Source organism: Martes martes (genome assembly GCF_963455335.1).
Source record: "Martes martes genome assembly, chromosome: X".
Taxonomy (NCBI): domain Eukaryota; kingdom Metazoa; phylum Chordata; class Mammalia; order Carnivora; family Mustelidae; genus Martes; species Martes martes.
This window is the reverse complement of record NC_137897.1, coordinates 116,712,036-116,728,865: the sequence shown is the minus strand read 5'-3', so window position 1 is coordinate 116,728,865 and position 16,830 is coordinate 116,712,036. Positions and strand designations below refer to the sequence as shown.

Here is a 16,830-nt window from a genome sequence, read left to right as displayed (position 1 = left end):
TTACCACCACTTCACCAAGATAACTTCCAATCATGCTTCAAGAGCCAGCACACCAGTTTTTACCTTCTTGAAGAGGCTTTCCTGAACACTTCAGTCTTAACCATTCTCTCCACTCCCAAAGAATACTCAACAAACATCTATTATATTTCACTGTGATTTTTCTGTTTCTGTGTCCACATCCCCTGAGTTAAGCCACTTAAGATCAGGCAACATGTCTTCATCATCTCAGCCTTCAAGGTCCTGGCATAGTGCCCAGCACACAATGGGTACTCAATAAAAGTCTGTCGAATCATTGAATGAATAAAACAAACAGATAAAATAAAATGTCTTATAGATATTCTAACAGACCTTTCCAATGATGTAGATGACATTTTCAGATTCAGCATATCACAATTCATAGTATCAGCCTCAATGGGAACAATTCAAAATATTACACTTTTTTTTAATGTCCTTCTTGGGCCAAATGTTGTACTCACATATCCAACAAGACCATTTCCTTTGAGGTTTATAATAGGTGGATTGTGGATTCAAACTGAATTCTCTAACATGGATCCTCTTTACCCATTAATCTTGCCTGGGAGGATGTTAGATCTATTCATCCTCCCGAAGATCTGAAGATCACATTTGTTCAAGCAAATCAAGCAGAGCTGCAGAGAGACTCCGTGTGGGTATGCTCGGTGAGACCCTACTCAGCATAAGCATCCTGGTCTGCATCCCCAGCGGGTCCCTGGGAGGGCATTTCTGGGTATCCCAGAGGAGGCCAGCTTCACTGGTAAGTTTGCCTGAAGATCTGGGTGAATTAGATGCTGACAGGCAAAGGGAGGTCCAACAGCAGGTTTGCTCTAAAGCCAGCACCATTTCCTTAAAAGCAGCTTCAGGAGTCATTGTTCACATGTGTAGCCTATGTGGATGGTGACTCCTGAGACTGTACAAGATGGCAGCTGCCTTGGCCACCCCCGACCTCATTAATAAAATTATGACACAGATGTAACAATTCTTCTACGGTACATACTTCAAGCAGAGAGCTATCGTGGCATCTCTCCATCACAGGAGCATGGCCCTTGAAACTCCACCAACTTCTAAGGCTTTATTTCAGTTCATTTGATCTGGTTAAGATCTGTCTCCCTTCTTTCCATCAACCCACATATATTAATTTTTTGAAGCCTTAGCTCAACTTCATTTCATCTTTAAAGCCTTGAGGAGACAGATCCTTTCTCCTAGCAGCTCTTCAGAGCCTAGATACTACCCTAGAAGTCCACTGGCTTCTCAGGCCTCCCAGGGAGATACGTGTACAAACGCCCCACCCCCACAATCAGCCCCAAAGAGCCCATGCAGACTGCCAGAGACCATTGGTCCTTTTGTCCCATTGAAGACAAAGTCTCAGACTGTGCAAGATGACTTGCTCTTCCTGGGATCTAAAAAAATCCCCTATCACCCCACACCCAAGTCAAATCCATACTTCAGTGCCCCAGGAACCCAGGCACTCCCATTCTAAGACAGCAAAAGATAAATCATCATCACCTCATGAGTTACCGAGGAAAAGAACCCTCCTGAATGGTGATGTGATTTGTAGTGTGAAAGGTATTTCTGATTCTGCATGCAGAGCTTTCTTATCCACCTGCATAAGACCTAATGAAGCCTCTACTCCAGGGGCCAGCTCTACCTTGACTACTGACATCTCTCCTGTCTCTAGGATCCTGCCCTCTACCCGCTGCAGGGCTGACCTTTCTCCCTTCTCTGCTCAAAGCCGTCTTCCCGTTGATGACACACAAAGGATACCAAATGTATCTTACTTCCTGAGGCTTTGTCTAGATCTGGTCCAGAGGTCAGCATACTATGTTCTCTAAGTCGGATCCGGCCCACTGCCTGGTTTTGTATGGCTCATAAGCTAATGTATGCTCCAAGATGGTTGAAAGAAATCAACCATATGTATGGCCCATATGTTCCAAGATGATTGAAAGAAATCAAAAGAACATCTCACAACCCATGGGAATACATGGTATTGGACTTTCGGTATTCAAATGTAAGTATACTGGCACACAACCATGCCCATTCATTCAGGTACCATGGCTGTTCTCACATGACAGTGGCAGAGTGGAGTACCTGCCACCAGCCGGATGGCCCACACAATGGAAAATATTTATTTCACAGAATAAGCCTGACCACCTAAGCTCTCCTTCATAATTGAGTCCACTGCATTGACAAATTCTTTCTTCTCTATTACTTAATCAGGAAAAAAAAAAAAAAACCTTTATTCTTACTATTCTAAAATATTTTTAAAAATCACTTTTCCACAGTGTACTTTAATCATTTATCCACAAAAATGATCTCGCTAATAGGCACAATCAAGATGAAGAGCTTATTGCCGGGTCATAGGGTATACACTATGGAGTATTATGCCTCCATCAGAAAGAACGAATACCCAACTTTTGTAGCAACATGGACGGGACTGGAAGAGATTATGCTGAGTGAAATAAGTCAAGCAGAGAGAGTCAATTATCATGTGGTTTCACTTATTTGTGGAGCATAACAAATAACATGGAGGACAAGGGGAGATGGAGAGGAGAAGGGAGTTGAGGGAAATTGGAAGGGGAGGTGAACCATGAGAGACCATGGACTCTGAAAAACAGCCTGAGGGTTTTGAAGGGGAGGGGGGTAGGAGTTTGGGGGAACCAGGTGGTGGGTATTAGGGAGGGCACGGATTGCATGGAGCACTGGGTGTGGTGAAAAAACAATGAATACTGTTACGCTGAAAAGAAATAAAAAAATAAAAAAATAAAAATAAAAATAAAAAATAAATAAATAAAAAAAAGATGAAGAGCTTAGAGAACCAGGCTCCGAACCTGAAGTGGCTTCTGAGATGGGGTAGTCCTCCACTGTACCAGCTTGGGTTTTTCACAATGAACACTGCCTGGCCTCCCTCTATTCCTGGTCTGGGAAGTGAAGGAATGACCCCTCTCAAAGTGGGTTGACTAGTGGCTCCCAAAACTCATGTCTACCCAGAACCTCAGAGTGTGGCTATTTGGAAATCTGGCCTTTGCAGACATGAAATTGTCTTGGATATTGAGTGGGCCCTAAATCTGATGACCCATGTCCTTACAAGAAGAGGAGAAGAGGAGAGGACACAGAGAGACCTACAAAGGATGAGATGGGTGATGGGGAAGACAGCTATGGAAGTGATGCTGCTATAAGCCAAGGGTCGCCTGGAAGCTAGAAGAGGCAAGGAAATATTTGCCTGTAGAGCAAGTGGAGGCAGTTCAGCCCTGCCTTCACCTTTGTGGATCTCTAGCCTCCATAACCATGAGAGAACATACTTCTGTTATTTTAAGCCACCCAGTTTATGACACTTTGTTAGGGCATCTACAGAAAGCTAATATATCATCCATTTCCAGAGTCTTATACATTTTTCAAAGACCTTTCAGAGCTATGTAGCTCGCTTAAGCTCACAGTGACTTTCTGGGCAGGTGGCCCATGGCTGACCTGCATTCTTATGCAGACATCCAGGGAGACTCACCCTCGTACTACCCACAAATACAAGCCAGGGATCCTGCCTGTCCTTTGTTAACTACTCTTGCAATTTGATGATCTGTAAGCTTTTTCCATCCTTGTACTTGGTGCAGGTGGGGGAGGGTAGTCAAACACTTGAGAGAAGTCTTACTTGTACCTTCTACAGCAATCATGTTCATGCCCACTTTTTACTGACCTCTCATTCACATGTCAGGTTTAGCTCCACAGTGGTTGAGTTTCAGTCCCAGAAATCCAAATTTGAGCTATGCTGTCTGAGCGATCTGCTAAAGTCATCTTACCAAATAGGCAAAAACTCAGAAAATTTATGAACCAAGAAAAGATCCTCTAACAAGTTGTGTCATATGTTACTCATTTAGGCATATTGCAAAAACACTACTTCTCACCATATTTGCAAATGAAAAACACATGACTGTAACCTGTAATACCACAAGAAAAATTGCTCTTTTGGTATGCTTGGCCCCAGACTTTTGAAATATGAATCCAGCAAGAGAATTTCAACTTAAGCTAGCTTCAGCTCGTTATTCTCTTGCCCCTTACGTGCCAGCAGAGAAGCTACTTTGAGAAAATTAACCCATGCATATACAGTAGCATCCTGGGTGCCAAATGCCATCAAGGAAATGGCACCGAAGATCTGGCTTCTAGTCCCTGGAGAGTCCCTTGCTCGCTACGTGACTTTACACAAAAAACTCTAAGTCTCTCTCAGACTACACTTCTGATCTATGAAAAGGGAATAGTGATAATCCTGGACTCTCTTAGAATAGTATCCAAATAAGATGGCTACAGGGAGGGGAAAAGGAGGAGATGTTGGTCAAGCAGTACAAAGTTCCGGTTACACAAGATAACTAAGTTCTAGAGATCTACGGTACAGCATGGTGACTGTGGTTAGCAATACTGTATTGCATACTTGAAATTGGAAAAGAGAGTAAACCTTAAGTGTTCTCACCACACACTCCCAAAACAGCAGCTATATGAGGTGATGGATATGTGAATTTGTTTGATCATCAAAATTTCACAATTTTCATGTATATCAAAACATCTTGAATACCTCAAACATACACAATTAATACTTGTCAATCACACCTCAATACAGGTGGGGGAAAATAAGATGATGTATGTGAAAGCATTTGTAAATTATAAAGTAGAAAAGGGAGAGGTTTTTATTATAGTCACTTATATTATAAATTCCATTTGGTAACCAAAGCATGGTACTTCTTAAAAAGATAGTTAATTAAAGATTATTTGCTTTCACATCAATTAAAAAAATACTAAAGAGACTTACAAGAGCCATAAAGAGTTTATAACTCCTCTCTAAAGCCCTTTGCATTCACTATTTGGGTTGAATCAATATGGTTATCTACTTGTCAATTTTTCTTATTCTTTAACACAGAATGTGAGCAGTCTGTTTTTATGACTGGCTCAGAATGTACTAAGCTAATCGATATATCCAGTGATAACAGGATGATTTGGAACACACGTAACAAAAACTTATCACTTTACTGCGTACTGAATCTGTCAAAATATTTTCCGAGAATTAATGTGAAAATAGAATTTCTCCATCTTTCATGATGTGAGTGGGTGGCGACAAAGGGATTAGCAGGCTATTTCCTGAGTTCACAGCTTGGTGTTTTCCAGTGAAGTATAGCAGATAACTGTTTATCTTTTTTTTTTTTTTAAATGAGTTGAATCTGGGCCGAACTAGCATCCAATCCCCAAAGAGGATCCAATTCTAGTTTCCCCCTAGTTACCTAGTCTTAAAATTTCCCCAGGTGTTCTGAGGGATGGCAGTAAGGGGATGGTGCAGGCAGGGATCACATCCCTCCACACTGTCCCCAGATTCCTGGTGGGGTGTGGGTGACAAGGGGATTGCTGCAGTCACTTCACAAACAAGGCAGGTTTGGGCCCATCACAAAGGATTAGCCCACCCTCAGGGATGGACAGCTGGAAGAAACCACATTGGTGAGCTAGAGTGAAGTCCCCACGAAACAAGAGCCAAAATCACTCTCAAGTTCACAGAGCAAGCAAAGGCCAGATTTGGAACCCACAGCTCAGTAGGACCTCATCTAAACCCTGTTTGCTACTATAGCATGTGCTTCTTCACATAAGATTGGCTTTCAGTTCTCTTCTAAAGATGCACCGAAATGATGAATACATAGTGATGTTTTAAAACGTGTGGTTTTAAAAGAGGACTAAAATTTGCATAGTATAGGAATTAAAGGGTTTTAGTTTTTCCTTATGGAATAAAAATAAGTCTATCTTTTGGCTTCTTTCCAACCCAAAGAATGTTCAAAGTGACAAGGGATTTAAAATCACAGAACACCAAGAAATAGCAGATATTGTTCCAGAACGCCAAGGGCAAGAATCACTCACATACAGCCTTAGAAAAGAAAATACAGATGCTACAGAACAGAACTTGAGGGAATGAGAAGGGAAAAAAAAAAAACAACCCAAAACAAAACATAACTGGGGATCTTCAAGATCTTTCCTAAGCCCAAGCTGAGCTCTAGACCTCAGTCGGCCTAGTGCTGATGAGCAAATGGAGGGCAAGGTACAGCACGGAGTAAGGGCACAGAGGAAGGAGAGCATGGCTGAGAACCATAAAGAGCTTTGGGAAAGCATGGAGAGGAAAAGCTGATGTCTCCAGAGCAAACACCCTTCCTAATCATTCAGCACCTCTGACCTCACCATCACAAACAACACAGGGCTCCATGATCTATCTGCATTCCCGGCTTCCCTTTCCAGAGGAAATATGTGCTAAGGTCAAGGCCTCTGGGCACCCTGAAAGGGGGAGGACTTCCAGAGGTATATTCATTTATTCCCAATGCGGTAAGAATAAGACCTGTTCTAGCTTCAGACTGGACACTAGTTCATTTCTGTAAGAATGAGCCAAAAAATTAAATAAACTCGTGAGGTACATCAAGTGGAAAATGATCATCCCAGTTGCACACAGCAGCTGGTGATCTACCGTTCTTTGAAGGAGCGGTCTGTGTGGTTTCTGTGGAGCTGCCTGGGCATACTCAGCACACAAATGCTAAGTTCCCAGCATTCTCTGCAGTTCTCACACAAGGGACTTGAGCTTCCTATCTACCTCATAATAAATAAAGATAATTATACCCATGGTGTTCACTGCATAGGATACAAACCAAAACGGGCACAGTCACAAATGTGGGCCATAACTTTTTAGCTGGTTGACAAAGCCAGCCACTAAAATTAGCTAAAGCCAGATCCCATCATTCGTATCAGTTCCATTAAACTCTTCTAAGAGCCTCCTAATGTTGAGGCATTCAGAGCCTTGGATAGCCTTAGGTCATAGCCTAGAGCAGCTTGTAAGGCAAATAATCCTTTATGGTGATGGCACTCTACCCATTAGTACTGTACTTATGAAAGCTTATTGACCTAGGATGGAAATACTACCTGTCATCGATCCTTTCATTTCCATGCAATTATTTACTTCCCAAACCAGGCTACCGACAAATTGCACCCAAATGCAAAGCTAGCCACACCAAAAGATTTTTATCCTAATGAGAAATGTAAGCAAAAACATACGTCATGAAATCACATATAAAGCTACAATTATTAACAAATTCATTTCCTAATAAAATACCATCTGCAAGCTACCCCCAGTTTCCATTTGATATAAATCAGTCTTTTACTGTTTTCAGATGCAGTTCCCAGAAAATTCTCCTAAGCTCAACTGCAGAACACATCAGTCTTTTTTGGCGGGTTGGGGATGGGGAGTTGCCTGGAATGTTAGTAAATTCTGTAAAACTAAGTCTTAAAACAAATTATTTTGTTCCAAAATCATGCTTCAATTGAAAAGATGACCTTTTGCAATAAAGTTGCTTAGACTCCTAGAATCCTTATCATTGATAGAGAAATCCTAAGAGCCAAGGGACTGTTTTGTATACACGACCATAGACACACAAGCAAACGTACACACGCACATGCTCATTCCATTTCAGTAATAGTTTTTGTCCCTCAACTCAACTCAAGTATATTCCTATCTGTTTATCTGTACATCGTAGAATGCTGTGTTTTCTGGTGTTCAAACCCCCAGCCACCCCTCTTTGCCCCTCTTCTCCCAAAAGCACTTCACTAATACATGGAACAGCCTCTTTCCCTAGAGCCAGGGACAGAGTGGGGAATACTCACAGAGACCCTGTGACTGTTCTCTGGACAAACCTTTTTAGCAGTAACTCCAAGGAATAATGCTACTACTCATCAATGATGGCTACTTTGACTGGAGACCCAGATCCCAATGCCTGGACCTCTTGGCACCAGGGACTGGGGCTGAATTCTCATGCTGAGTGCTTTTGAAAGGTGCATCCAGATTTGATAGTGTGAATTTTCAGACTTGTCGGAGTTTCAGCCACATAAACTCTATTAGGTACAAAGCTCCATAATGTTCCACCCTGTCTATATTTATGCCCATGTTTGAATTTACACCCTTGTAAGCTCCCGGGCAGGCTGTTGGACCTCTTACTGCCTTTCGTCCTATCCTCAGTTTTCCCACTACCCTTGAAGCCAGTATGTTCTCCTGACTTTAGGGCCCTAAGCCTCTGTCTCACCCCTTTTTCAAATCCTTCCTTGAGACGTAGGTTTTAAAATAAGTATCTTCTCCACTGATCTCTCATCATTACTTTATTGGACCTGACCCATTTTTCATACAAGGCTCTACCAAAATCTATTTGTACCATCACCAAAGGCTGCATGCACATAGCAGCTCCTCGGATCATCATCTCCATAGCTGAAGACAGCTCAGACTCTCTTTGGAAATTCCCCTCTCATTGGTGTGTCAAAGCACTGAGGGGAAAAAAAAAAAAGCATGAAGTCATTTCTGAGTCTGCGTCAGCCATGTTGTAAATGTACAAGAGAGAGGATTACAATGGAGTGAATCTCACTGGGTCTGTGACCTGTCACTTGGCTAACGAGGTATGGACACAAGCTGATGGACCCCTTGATGTGCCAGTGCCATTCCCAGACCATCCCTGAGTGATGGCACTGCCATAGATAGCAGGGCAAGAAAAGGGACAAGAAGCTTCTCATTATACTCCTCTCTCGAGGCTTCTGTTTGGATTTTAAGCATTATGATCACATATGAAGTTATCTCCTAGAAATTCGGATGAGGATTTCCAAACAACCATGTAGGAGCAGAGCAGAGTAAGACATAGGCAGACAGGGTACCATTCAAGAGATAAAACTGATGATGGATTTGCTAGTATTTGTTTCCCTTGGTTCATGTTAGTTGATTAACGCCATGGCTTAGAAAATGTGCTCAAGTAACCATTTCTGAAATTCATTCATTCAACAAACATTTATTAAGTATCTACTATGTGCCAGGCATTTGCTAGGCGCTCGGGATACAGAGAGGAAGGAGACGACCCTTGCTCTCCAGGAGCTCACAGTCTAATAGAGGAGACAGACACATGACATGAGTGACTACAGTACATGAAGAAAAGTGCTAGTCAAGGTGTACGTAAAGTGTTAGAGGAGCCCGGAGGAAGCAGGCTGCAGTAAGCCTGTGGAGTCAAGGAAGCTTTCACAGAGAAAGGAACAATCAAGTAGACTTGAAGGAAGAAAAGGATTTCACCAGAAGACAAGGGAGGGTAGGGAAAGACATTCCAGGCTGAGAGAACGGCAGGTACAAAAGCAAGGAAGTGTGATAATGCATGACATGACAGGGAACCACAGGTAGCTCCACGACACTGAGACTTCATCTGCATTTGAAGACATGGTGAAATGGGAAGTCAGAAAAGGAGCATGGAATCAGAGTGAAGAGCTTTGTATGAAGGACTAAGAAATCTGGACCTAGTCCTGGAAGCAATGAGAAGGCACGAAAGAATCCAAAGCAGGGAGTGACATGGCTGGATGTGCCCATGAAGTCAGCCCAGATGGAGGATGGTTTGGAAGAGAGGTGAGACCAGAGGGAAGGAGAGCAGCGAGGAGGGGCCGTCACAGGGGCCCACGGGCACTCTGGAGGCAGGGAGGGTAAAGAGGTGACAGGCTGGAGAGATACTTAGGAGGAAGCTTGACAAGACTTGATGAATGATGATACAAGAAGCAAAACCACCTCAGGGTTGAAACAATATGAAAAGCATGCATTCCAAAAATACAATACACAGCCCCACTCCTCCCTCCCACTTCATGGTCCCATTGTCATCTGCAATCACCGCGTGTGCTGAATACAAGTAATGAGTAACGGTGCAAGAGCCAGAGGCGCACACAGTCAGACTTCTCTAATTCAGACCCCACTAACTTGGAATCTGCAACAATTCACATTGACTGTCTGGGCCTCCTATTGACTAAAAATTTCAACCTACTTTCTTCCTCTGCGTCTTTTCAAGCCTTTAGGCACCAGTAACAGGAATGCAATCTAAAAGCAGTGGCTTCTTCCAATCAAGCGCTGGAGGTGCTGTAGGCAGCCGCTTACATGGTGGCATCTGAGGGGCACCCAGTATATGTCCCCCACCCAGCAGCCACAAGGCCTGGAATCCAATCATTAGTGATTCATTCCTTTGGGAGAGGCTTGGGTCCCTCCGACTTCTCTTTTAGGAGGCAATGATTCCTGAGATGGGTAGGACATTTAGTCATTCTAAACCCAGTGGGATTGTGGTTGAGCACAATGCCTTTGGCTTTGACAGAAGGGATCAAGGTAGTCTAAGAGGGCTATGGAGGTACATGTGGAAGACGGTGGTGCAGAAGGGAAGACTGAGGGACATGGAAGATAACATTAGGATCTTGCGAAGGAATGGCCCCACAAGCACTCAAGAAACCAAGATTCTTAAAGAATGCCTTCCACTTTTGATGCCAGCAAATCACACTTTTACACTCTTGTACCTTAAGGAGCTTCTGTGTTTTATGCTTATGAGATGCTATTTGCTAGTGAAGGCCTATGGTGACTCCCAATCTTTTCGTGGACCTCACACTGCTTACGACCAATTACAATATCCAGTGTTATTAATTTGTACATATGACTACAAGTGCACTCTCTGAAACTCTTTTGTAAGTGCAACTTCTCATTCACTCAGACTGACCTTGTCTTTGGCCATTCCACATTATGGAGATTTAACTGTATTTGCAGAATGGTAATCACTCAAGTCACAAGCGACAGAAGATCGGGACACAGACCGACCTTGAAGAGTCTCATTTCTGGCTCAAAAAGGTAAATAAGAGCTGCTCGTCAATACTTGATCATAGAGGTTAGAGCAGTGAACTAAAAAAAAAAAAAAAAAAGGAAAGCAAGAAAGAAACAAAAACAAAACTTTAAAAATTACTTACTTCACTTGTTTGGAGAATCGTGAACTTTGGCAGTTTAGGCTTTGAACTGGCTGCACTGGGTTTTCCGTCCAAGAGTGATCCAAATGACAGATTCCCAAAGCTGTTCTCAAATTCAATGGAAGGTTTCAGTGTTGGAGGGACGTCTGGTGCCTGGTCCTGGCCATCCATGGGTCTGACATATGCAGTTGGCTTTTGCTGCCCCATGTTTGTTTTGCAGTAAAGCCCTGGTGGAAAGTTCTGAACTGAAAGGCCACTGCTGGGAGCTAACAAAGAGGAGGCAACTAGGGGAGACCCAGGAGCTTGCACTGTAAATTCAGATTCTTCTGATGAGATGGACTGAAAGATTTCTTTGAACGTATCCCCTGCACTGGACTTGATACTACTGTCTTCCTTGGCAGACACATTTGACTCTTCAGTGGCTCCAACCTGGGGCTGTTCAGCTGGGTAGACAAAGAAGTCTTCCAGTCGGGCTGACGGTTGGTCCTGTGTAGACGGTGGCAGCTTGTTTGGCTGACCACTGGCCTGGTTGGCTGGGACAATGCTAGCGTTATGACTATCACGTGGCCAGTCAGCTTTTGATTTCCTGTTGCTGTGTATGAGAGTGGAATTCAGTATCACGACGGAAGGTGGAGGCATTGGTGCCGAGGGATGAGTGCTATCCTGGTGAGGTGGGAGCATTCGGTTCTTTTGATCTGGGAAAAAGCTTGGTTCATTTTTGTTGATGGGAGTCTGGGGCACAGAATTCTTTGGGATCCCCACTAGATGATTCTGATTAGAATGGTTAGTTAGCAAATCCTTCATTTCATCATAGTTTCCCAGCGTGTTCTGGACTCGGTTGGCAAGTGCATCCCCTTTGTTTGTCTAAAATAACAAAAAGATGGGGGTGGGAGGAGAGAGAATGAATAGGTTTGTGTTTCCTAATGTTAATGTTTCAAACAGATGTCCTAAGTAGACTAGCATATAGGGTGCTTTAAAATTCTCATGCTGCCATATAACTTCATACTTTTCATGTGCTATGTAAGAAAAAAAAAAATCAGTAATACTATTAAAATAGCCTCTTGGGATGAGCTGTGTGCTTAACGTCTATATGCTCCCTGGCCTGTCCTTAAATATGTTCATTGGGAGAAAGTTTTAAATTACGTTGCTTATAAATTTTATTAGCAAAGTAACTTATTTTAGGTCAGATGAGCTGAATGGTTACATTCCATATTGTGATGAACAACTTCAGCTTAGTGATCGCTAGAATTGTAATGGAATGTTCAACTTATATTTGTTCTTGACATGTCAGCCCTTTGTGCCACATTATACCATGAAAAAGGCTTAGCCCATTGGATCAGGAAGTCAGTGAAATTGTGCGATCATGAATATATTAGTTTAGAAAAGCTCAACATCTAATTGAGCTAACATGACTAAAGCGAATCTAATTCCTTTTAATCAAAGGACTGTATAAATTACTAGTGTCTGCCCACATATTCTGGGGCAACTGTGTTTACGTATTGATGACTCATACTTGTTTACTTTGAAATGGTGCGATTATTCATCAACACTGACTCAAGGTCTCCTGTGTCTTTTCAATGACTTAGAAAAATTTATTCAAGAATTTTAAGCTATTGCATACGTAAATGAAAACAAAGCCAGATTTCCAAAGCGATGTTGGTAACTAAATCATTCTATGGACAATCAACAGACCCAGCTATATCATCCCCCATAGGAAATACTAAGCTTGTTAAAAATGGCTGTGGTTGTTCTTCCAATAATTAAGTTGCTGCATGGGTTTCTGTAATACAGAAAGCACAGCTTTCGTAACTAGAAAATGGTGGATAACTATATACTTAGAAATGACTTTGACGAAAGCTCAGCTGTTCATCTTTAAAAGTGACTTTTTATTATTATTCCTTGTACCTGCCAAACGTGTTCTCAAAACAAGCTGTTGGATTCAGAAGGGCAAAGGACTTCTTTGTGCTTACGCTGTACTACTCTAGCCCAAGATGTTGCAATGAGACAAGGTTACTGTCTTCCATGGAGCCATGTGGTAGCAGGACCACTGGATGGGTAAGACACCCACCCTATGTAGTCTCTAGGTCCCTGGGACCACAGGCATGGCCTCCATTTGCAGGAAGGGGTGACAACTTTCCCAATGACACAGCATCCACTGAAGATAGATGTTTAACTTCTCAGAACTCTTACATGCCCTTAACCCAGCCCAAGCTCCTGATATCCATGGGGAGTGTGCCTATCCAAGGCTGGGATCTCAGTCTAGACCTAGGCTGCCTGGCTGTGTGCTGTTCTCTGTATGTGAAGATGGAAGTGTGCAGATGAATGGAGGGTGAAGTGCTGGAAATGGATGAAATCACCCAGAGAAAGAAAATACAGAATGAGAAGATCAAGCTCAGGAGGAACCCTGGGGAACATCAACCTTTAAGCGACCGAGAGAAGAAGAGGAGCCGGCAAAGGATACCAAGAAGGAGCAACCAGAGAGGGAATCAAACTGGTGACCTTGGCCTTGTTGTTAACATGATCTCCATGTATTGTATGCAGTATCCAACTCATAGCATGTGTGAAATCATATAAGACATTTCCAAAGAAATAAGGGCAGTGAGGGAAATAGGATTCTAGAGATTACGAAAAAGTACAGTCAATATTTGCTACGAGGGTCCTGTTGGGGGTGGGGAATTTTAGAAATTCAATAAACGTCTGTTTCAGTTTTCTTATCCACAAGAACATCTGATATTGCATCACATGCAACCTTAGTGCTAAAGCAGTGATTAAACAATTAACATTCCATATAAACCTCAGCTGAATAATTGCTCCATTTTCAGAAGTACATTTGAAAGGCCTATTTAATAGATAGAAACAGGTAGAGATCACTTCGATTCCCTGAAAATCCCTAGGTTTGTCCATTTTAATGGCACAAATTACTCTTCAGCCAAGGCCAGAATGCACTCTGGATAGAGTGGTCTCCTTTGATAGATGGTGCATGACCAACAATTTGGGTAGCAGCCAAACCCAGTCTCCCTCCTTTTCAGTCCCTTAATTCAAAACAAAGAGATTTTATAATGCTGAGGGCCCAGTAAGAATTTAATGCAAGCTTCAGGGGAACCTGGGTGGCTCAGTCATTAAGCGTCTGCCTTCAATTTGGGTCATGATGACAGGGTCCTGGGACAGAGCACCACATTGGGCTCTCTGCTCAGGGAGGAGCCTCCCTCTCCCTCTCCCTCTGCCTGCTACTCTGCCTAATTGTGATCCCTGTTTCTCTCTCTGTCAAATAAAATCTTTTATAAAAAAAGGATTTGGTGCAAGCTTTAAATACTTACAGAGTTGCTCTGGCCCCTCAAACAGTTTACCTCTTGGGTGACATGATGGCTTAACAAACACTAATACCTGGCTATCTTCAAGGATCTGACCCAGCAAAGGGGGAGACAGCACCATGTTGTTTCTCATGTTAAATGCCTTTGTTTTACACTGCCTCATTTAATGAATTTGGATGTTGCTTCTTTCCTTCACACAAAAAGAATTCTATAAGAACTTTTCTCTTTTTGCCTTAGCTAGCAGAAAGCTCCAAGTTCAACTGACTGAACTTTCTTTGGGAGTTTACTGGACTTCTATTGAAAGCTCATTGAACTTCATTGAAACTAAGCTCTACAGCATCAGAACCTTGCCTTGAGATGTCAAAGAGACCAGGACAATACCTCAGATTCTTGAAAAGTAATTCACTCTCTCCAGGTCAACATAATCAAGACTCAAGAATCTTAAGACTCATTTGCTTGCAAGCAAGCTAGTCACATTCCTGTTCCTGTTCAACAGTAAATAAAAGGGACATGCTCATCTTTTCTTCAATGGAGAGAACCTTGGTTAAGTTTGAATATCTCTTCATTTACTTTCACTGTTATAATGATCTGGCTTTCCAATGCATGCTGAGGTTTTTTTCCCCATCTCTAGGTTTTAAAATATGTTTAAAATTAGAACTTATAAACTGGCCAATGTCTAAAATTATGTCTACTTAAACAAAATTAGAGGAAAACTAAAGTTCTCTGAATAGGTCTAGAAAATCAGCCTCCTACCATATAGGGTATACTATAGCAATGATTTATTTTTCTGCATAAAACTATAAGCTCTTAAAGGTCAGAGACCACCTTTCATTCACCTCAGTTCAGGACTGAGCACCAGGTCAGGTGCATAACAGATACTCACAAAATTGTTGCTGACACAAATTGAATCCAATTATAAGTCATATCCTACCTATACCAAAATAAAGGCTTTGCAATAGCTTGGAGTAAATAAACAAATAGAAAATCAAAAGTCAGGCTGACTTGGTTACTGTGATTGAACATTAAATTGAACTTTGAACTTCCTGGTAGCTAAGGCAAAAAAGAAAAACTCACAGCTTACTGAATTCTGTTTGTCTGATGAAAGGAAGCATATCTTAATTTATTAAATAAGACAAATAAATGGTTGCCAGATACTAAAATGTAAAAAGGAATTCTTCTCATTGGTTCAGTTATAAGAACCCTTGAACATGGGGTAACTGGATGGCACAGTCAGTTAAGCATCTGTCTCTTGATTTTGACTCAGGTCATGATCTCATGGGTCATGAGCTCAAGGCCTGTGTGGGGCTCCTCGCTCAGTGTGAAGTCTCCTTGAGATTGTCTCCCTCTCACTCTGCCCCTCCTTCTGCTCCTCCCCCTGCTTGCTCTCTCTCTCTCTCTCTCTCTCTCTTGCTCTCTCAAAAAATAAATCTTTTTAAAAAAACCTTTTAACAATAAAGCAAAATTTTTAGCACCAACTTCACAGAAGATGGAAAAATGTTCTTCATGTGGCTTATTCTTATGATAACTAAAAAAAAGAGCACTGCATTAAAGTCTAACTCAGTGAAGGCATATCTCTATGTGGAGTTGGGGGGCTAAACTAAGAGCTCCAGGTGTGGGGTTTTCCTGTGCACAGACGACACAGGGCCGGAGCTGGGATACCTTGGAGAAATGAAAGGGTGTCAACTCCCTTAGACTAGCTTCCGCACAGAGCAAAGGTCTCAGAGGGACTTGTGAGCAGAACTGCGAAGCAGAGAGTTTAAGGTTGAGTTCACTGGTGACACTTTCTGAGTTTCTGATTGAAGGAAGATCCATATGCTTTGCAAAACAGACATGCTGTGGCTACAAGTAGGAATTACCATGGTAATTTACCTACTGGTAAATTAGGTAGGTAATTTACCTACCTAAAAGTAGGTAGATAGGTAATTTACCTACTGGTAAATTCAAAACAGTCACAAGGAGGGGTTAGGGACAGAGGACAGACAGACACATAGCCTCAAAAAGTCCACCATTTAACAATCTCCAAATAATAATTAGCAGGACAGTCCAGGTCACCTGATTCACCTCTCTGCCTTTCCACCACCGGTGCTGGGTAACTGTCAACCAGTTTTTAAAATTACTCTAGATGTAGATAGGAGAGTCACTGGACAGAAAACCCAGTGGGGCCTGAAATGCATGTCTATGCCCCTACAAAATGGGGATGACTACAGACCACAGAGACTTGATTTGCACTGAATGTTCTTTTGCACTCTCTGGAGTCTTAGTAATCCCATTAAGGAGCAAGGTATTCTTGGCAGTTTTGATTGGACATTATAACAATGGCAAAAATGAAAGTTGGCCATTTCATTCAATTATAGGCTTCTTTCCATTGGCCAGTTCTTTACTTCCCATTCTAGATAATTGGTTGATTCTTAAAGGTAACCTCTGCAGCTCTTATTTTCTAAATAATCACAATTTCTCCATAATCAAGGAAATGCATTTTCCAAGTGTTTTCAGGCATAAATTATATGTCTGGTTTGTGGCCCATGACTAACAGCACTCCTTCACATTGAAGCTTTTTGCCTCTCATTATTCTAAGAAATGCAGAGTTGCCTCAGTTTGCTTCTAATGCTATCTACAAATCAGTAGTAGAGGTCCATTGCAAGATTAATGCACTAGGAGGCAATTGCACCACTGTATTTCTTTTAATAAAAAGTAGCAAAATAATTTAAGTTTTGAGGCT

General features: G+C 42.1%; 1 protein-coding gene across 6 annotated transcripts in view; it reads right to left on the bottom strand.

The window, feature by feature from the left end:
• The window catches only part of AFF2 (ALF transcription elongation factor 2), a gene marked incomplete at its 5' end in the record, with an annotated part of 456,929 nt that overhangs the window by 279,820 nt on the left and 160,279 nt on the right, over window positions 1-16,830 (bottom strand). For all 6 annotated transcript variants that reach the window (XM_080795304.1, XM_080795306.1, XM_080795307.1 and 3 more), the window contains one exon: window positions 10,804-11,664. In XM_080795304.1, coding sequence (XP_080651430.1) covers window positions 10,804-11,664 — 861 coding nt within the window. The remainder of the gene's footprint in view (window positions 1-10,803; window positions 11,665-16,830) is intronic.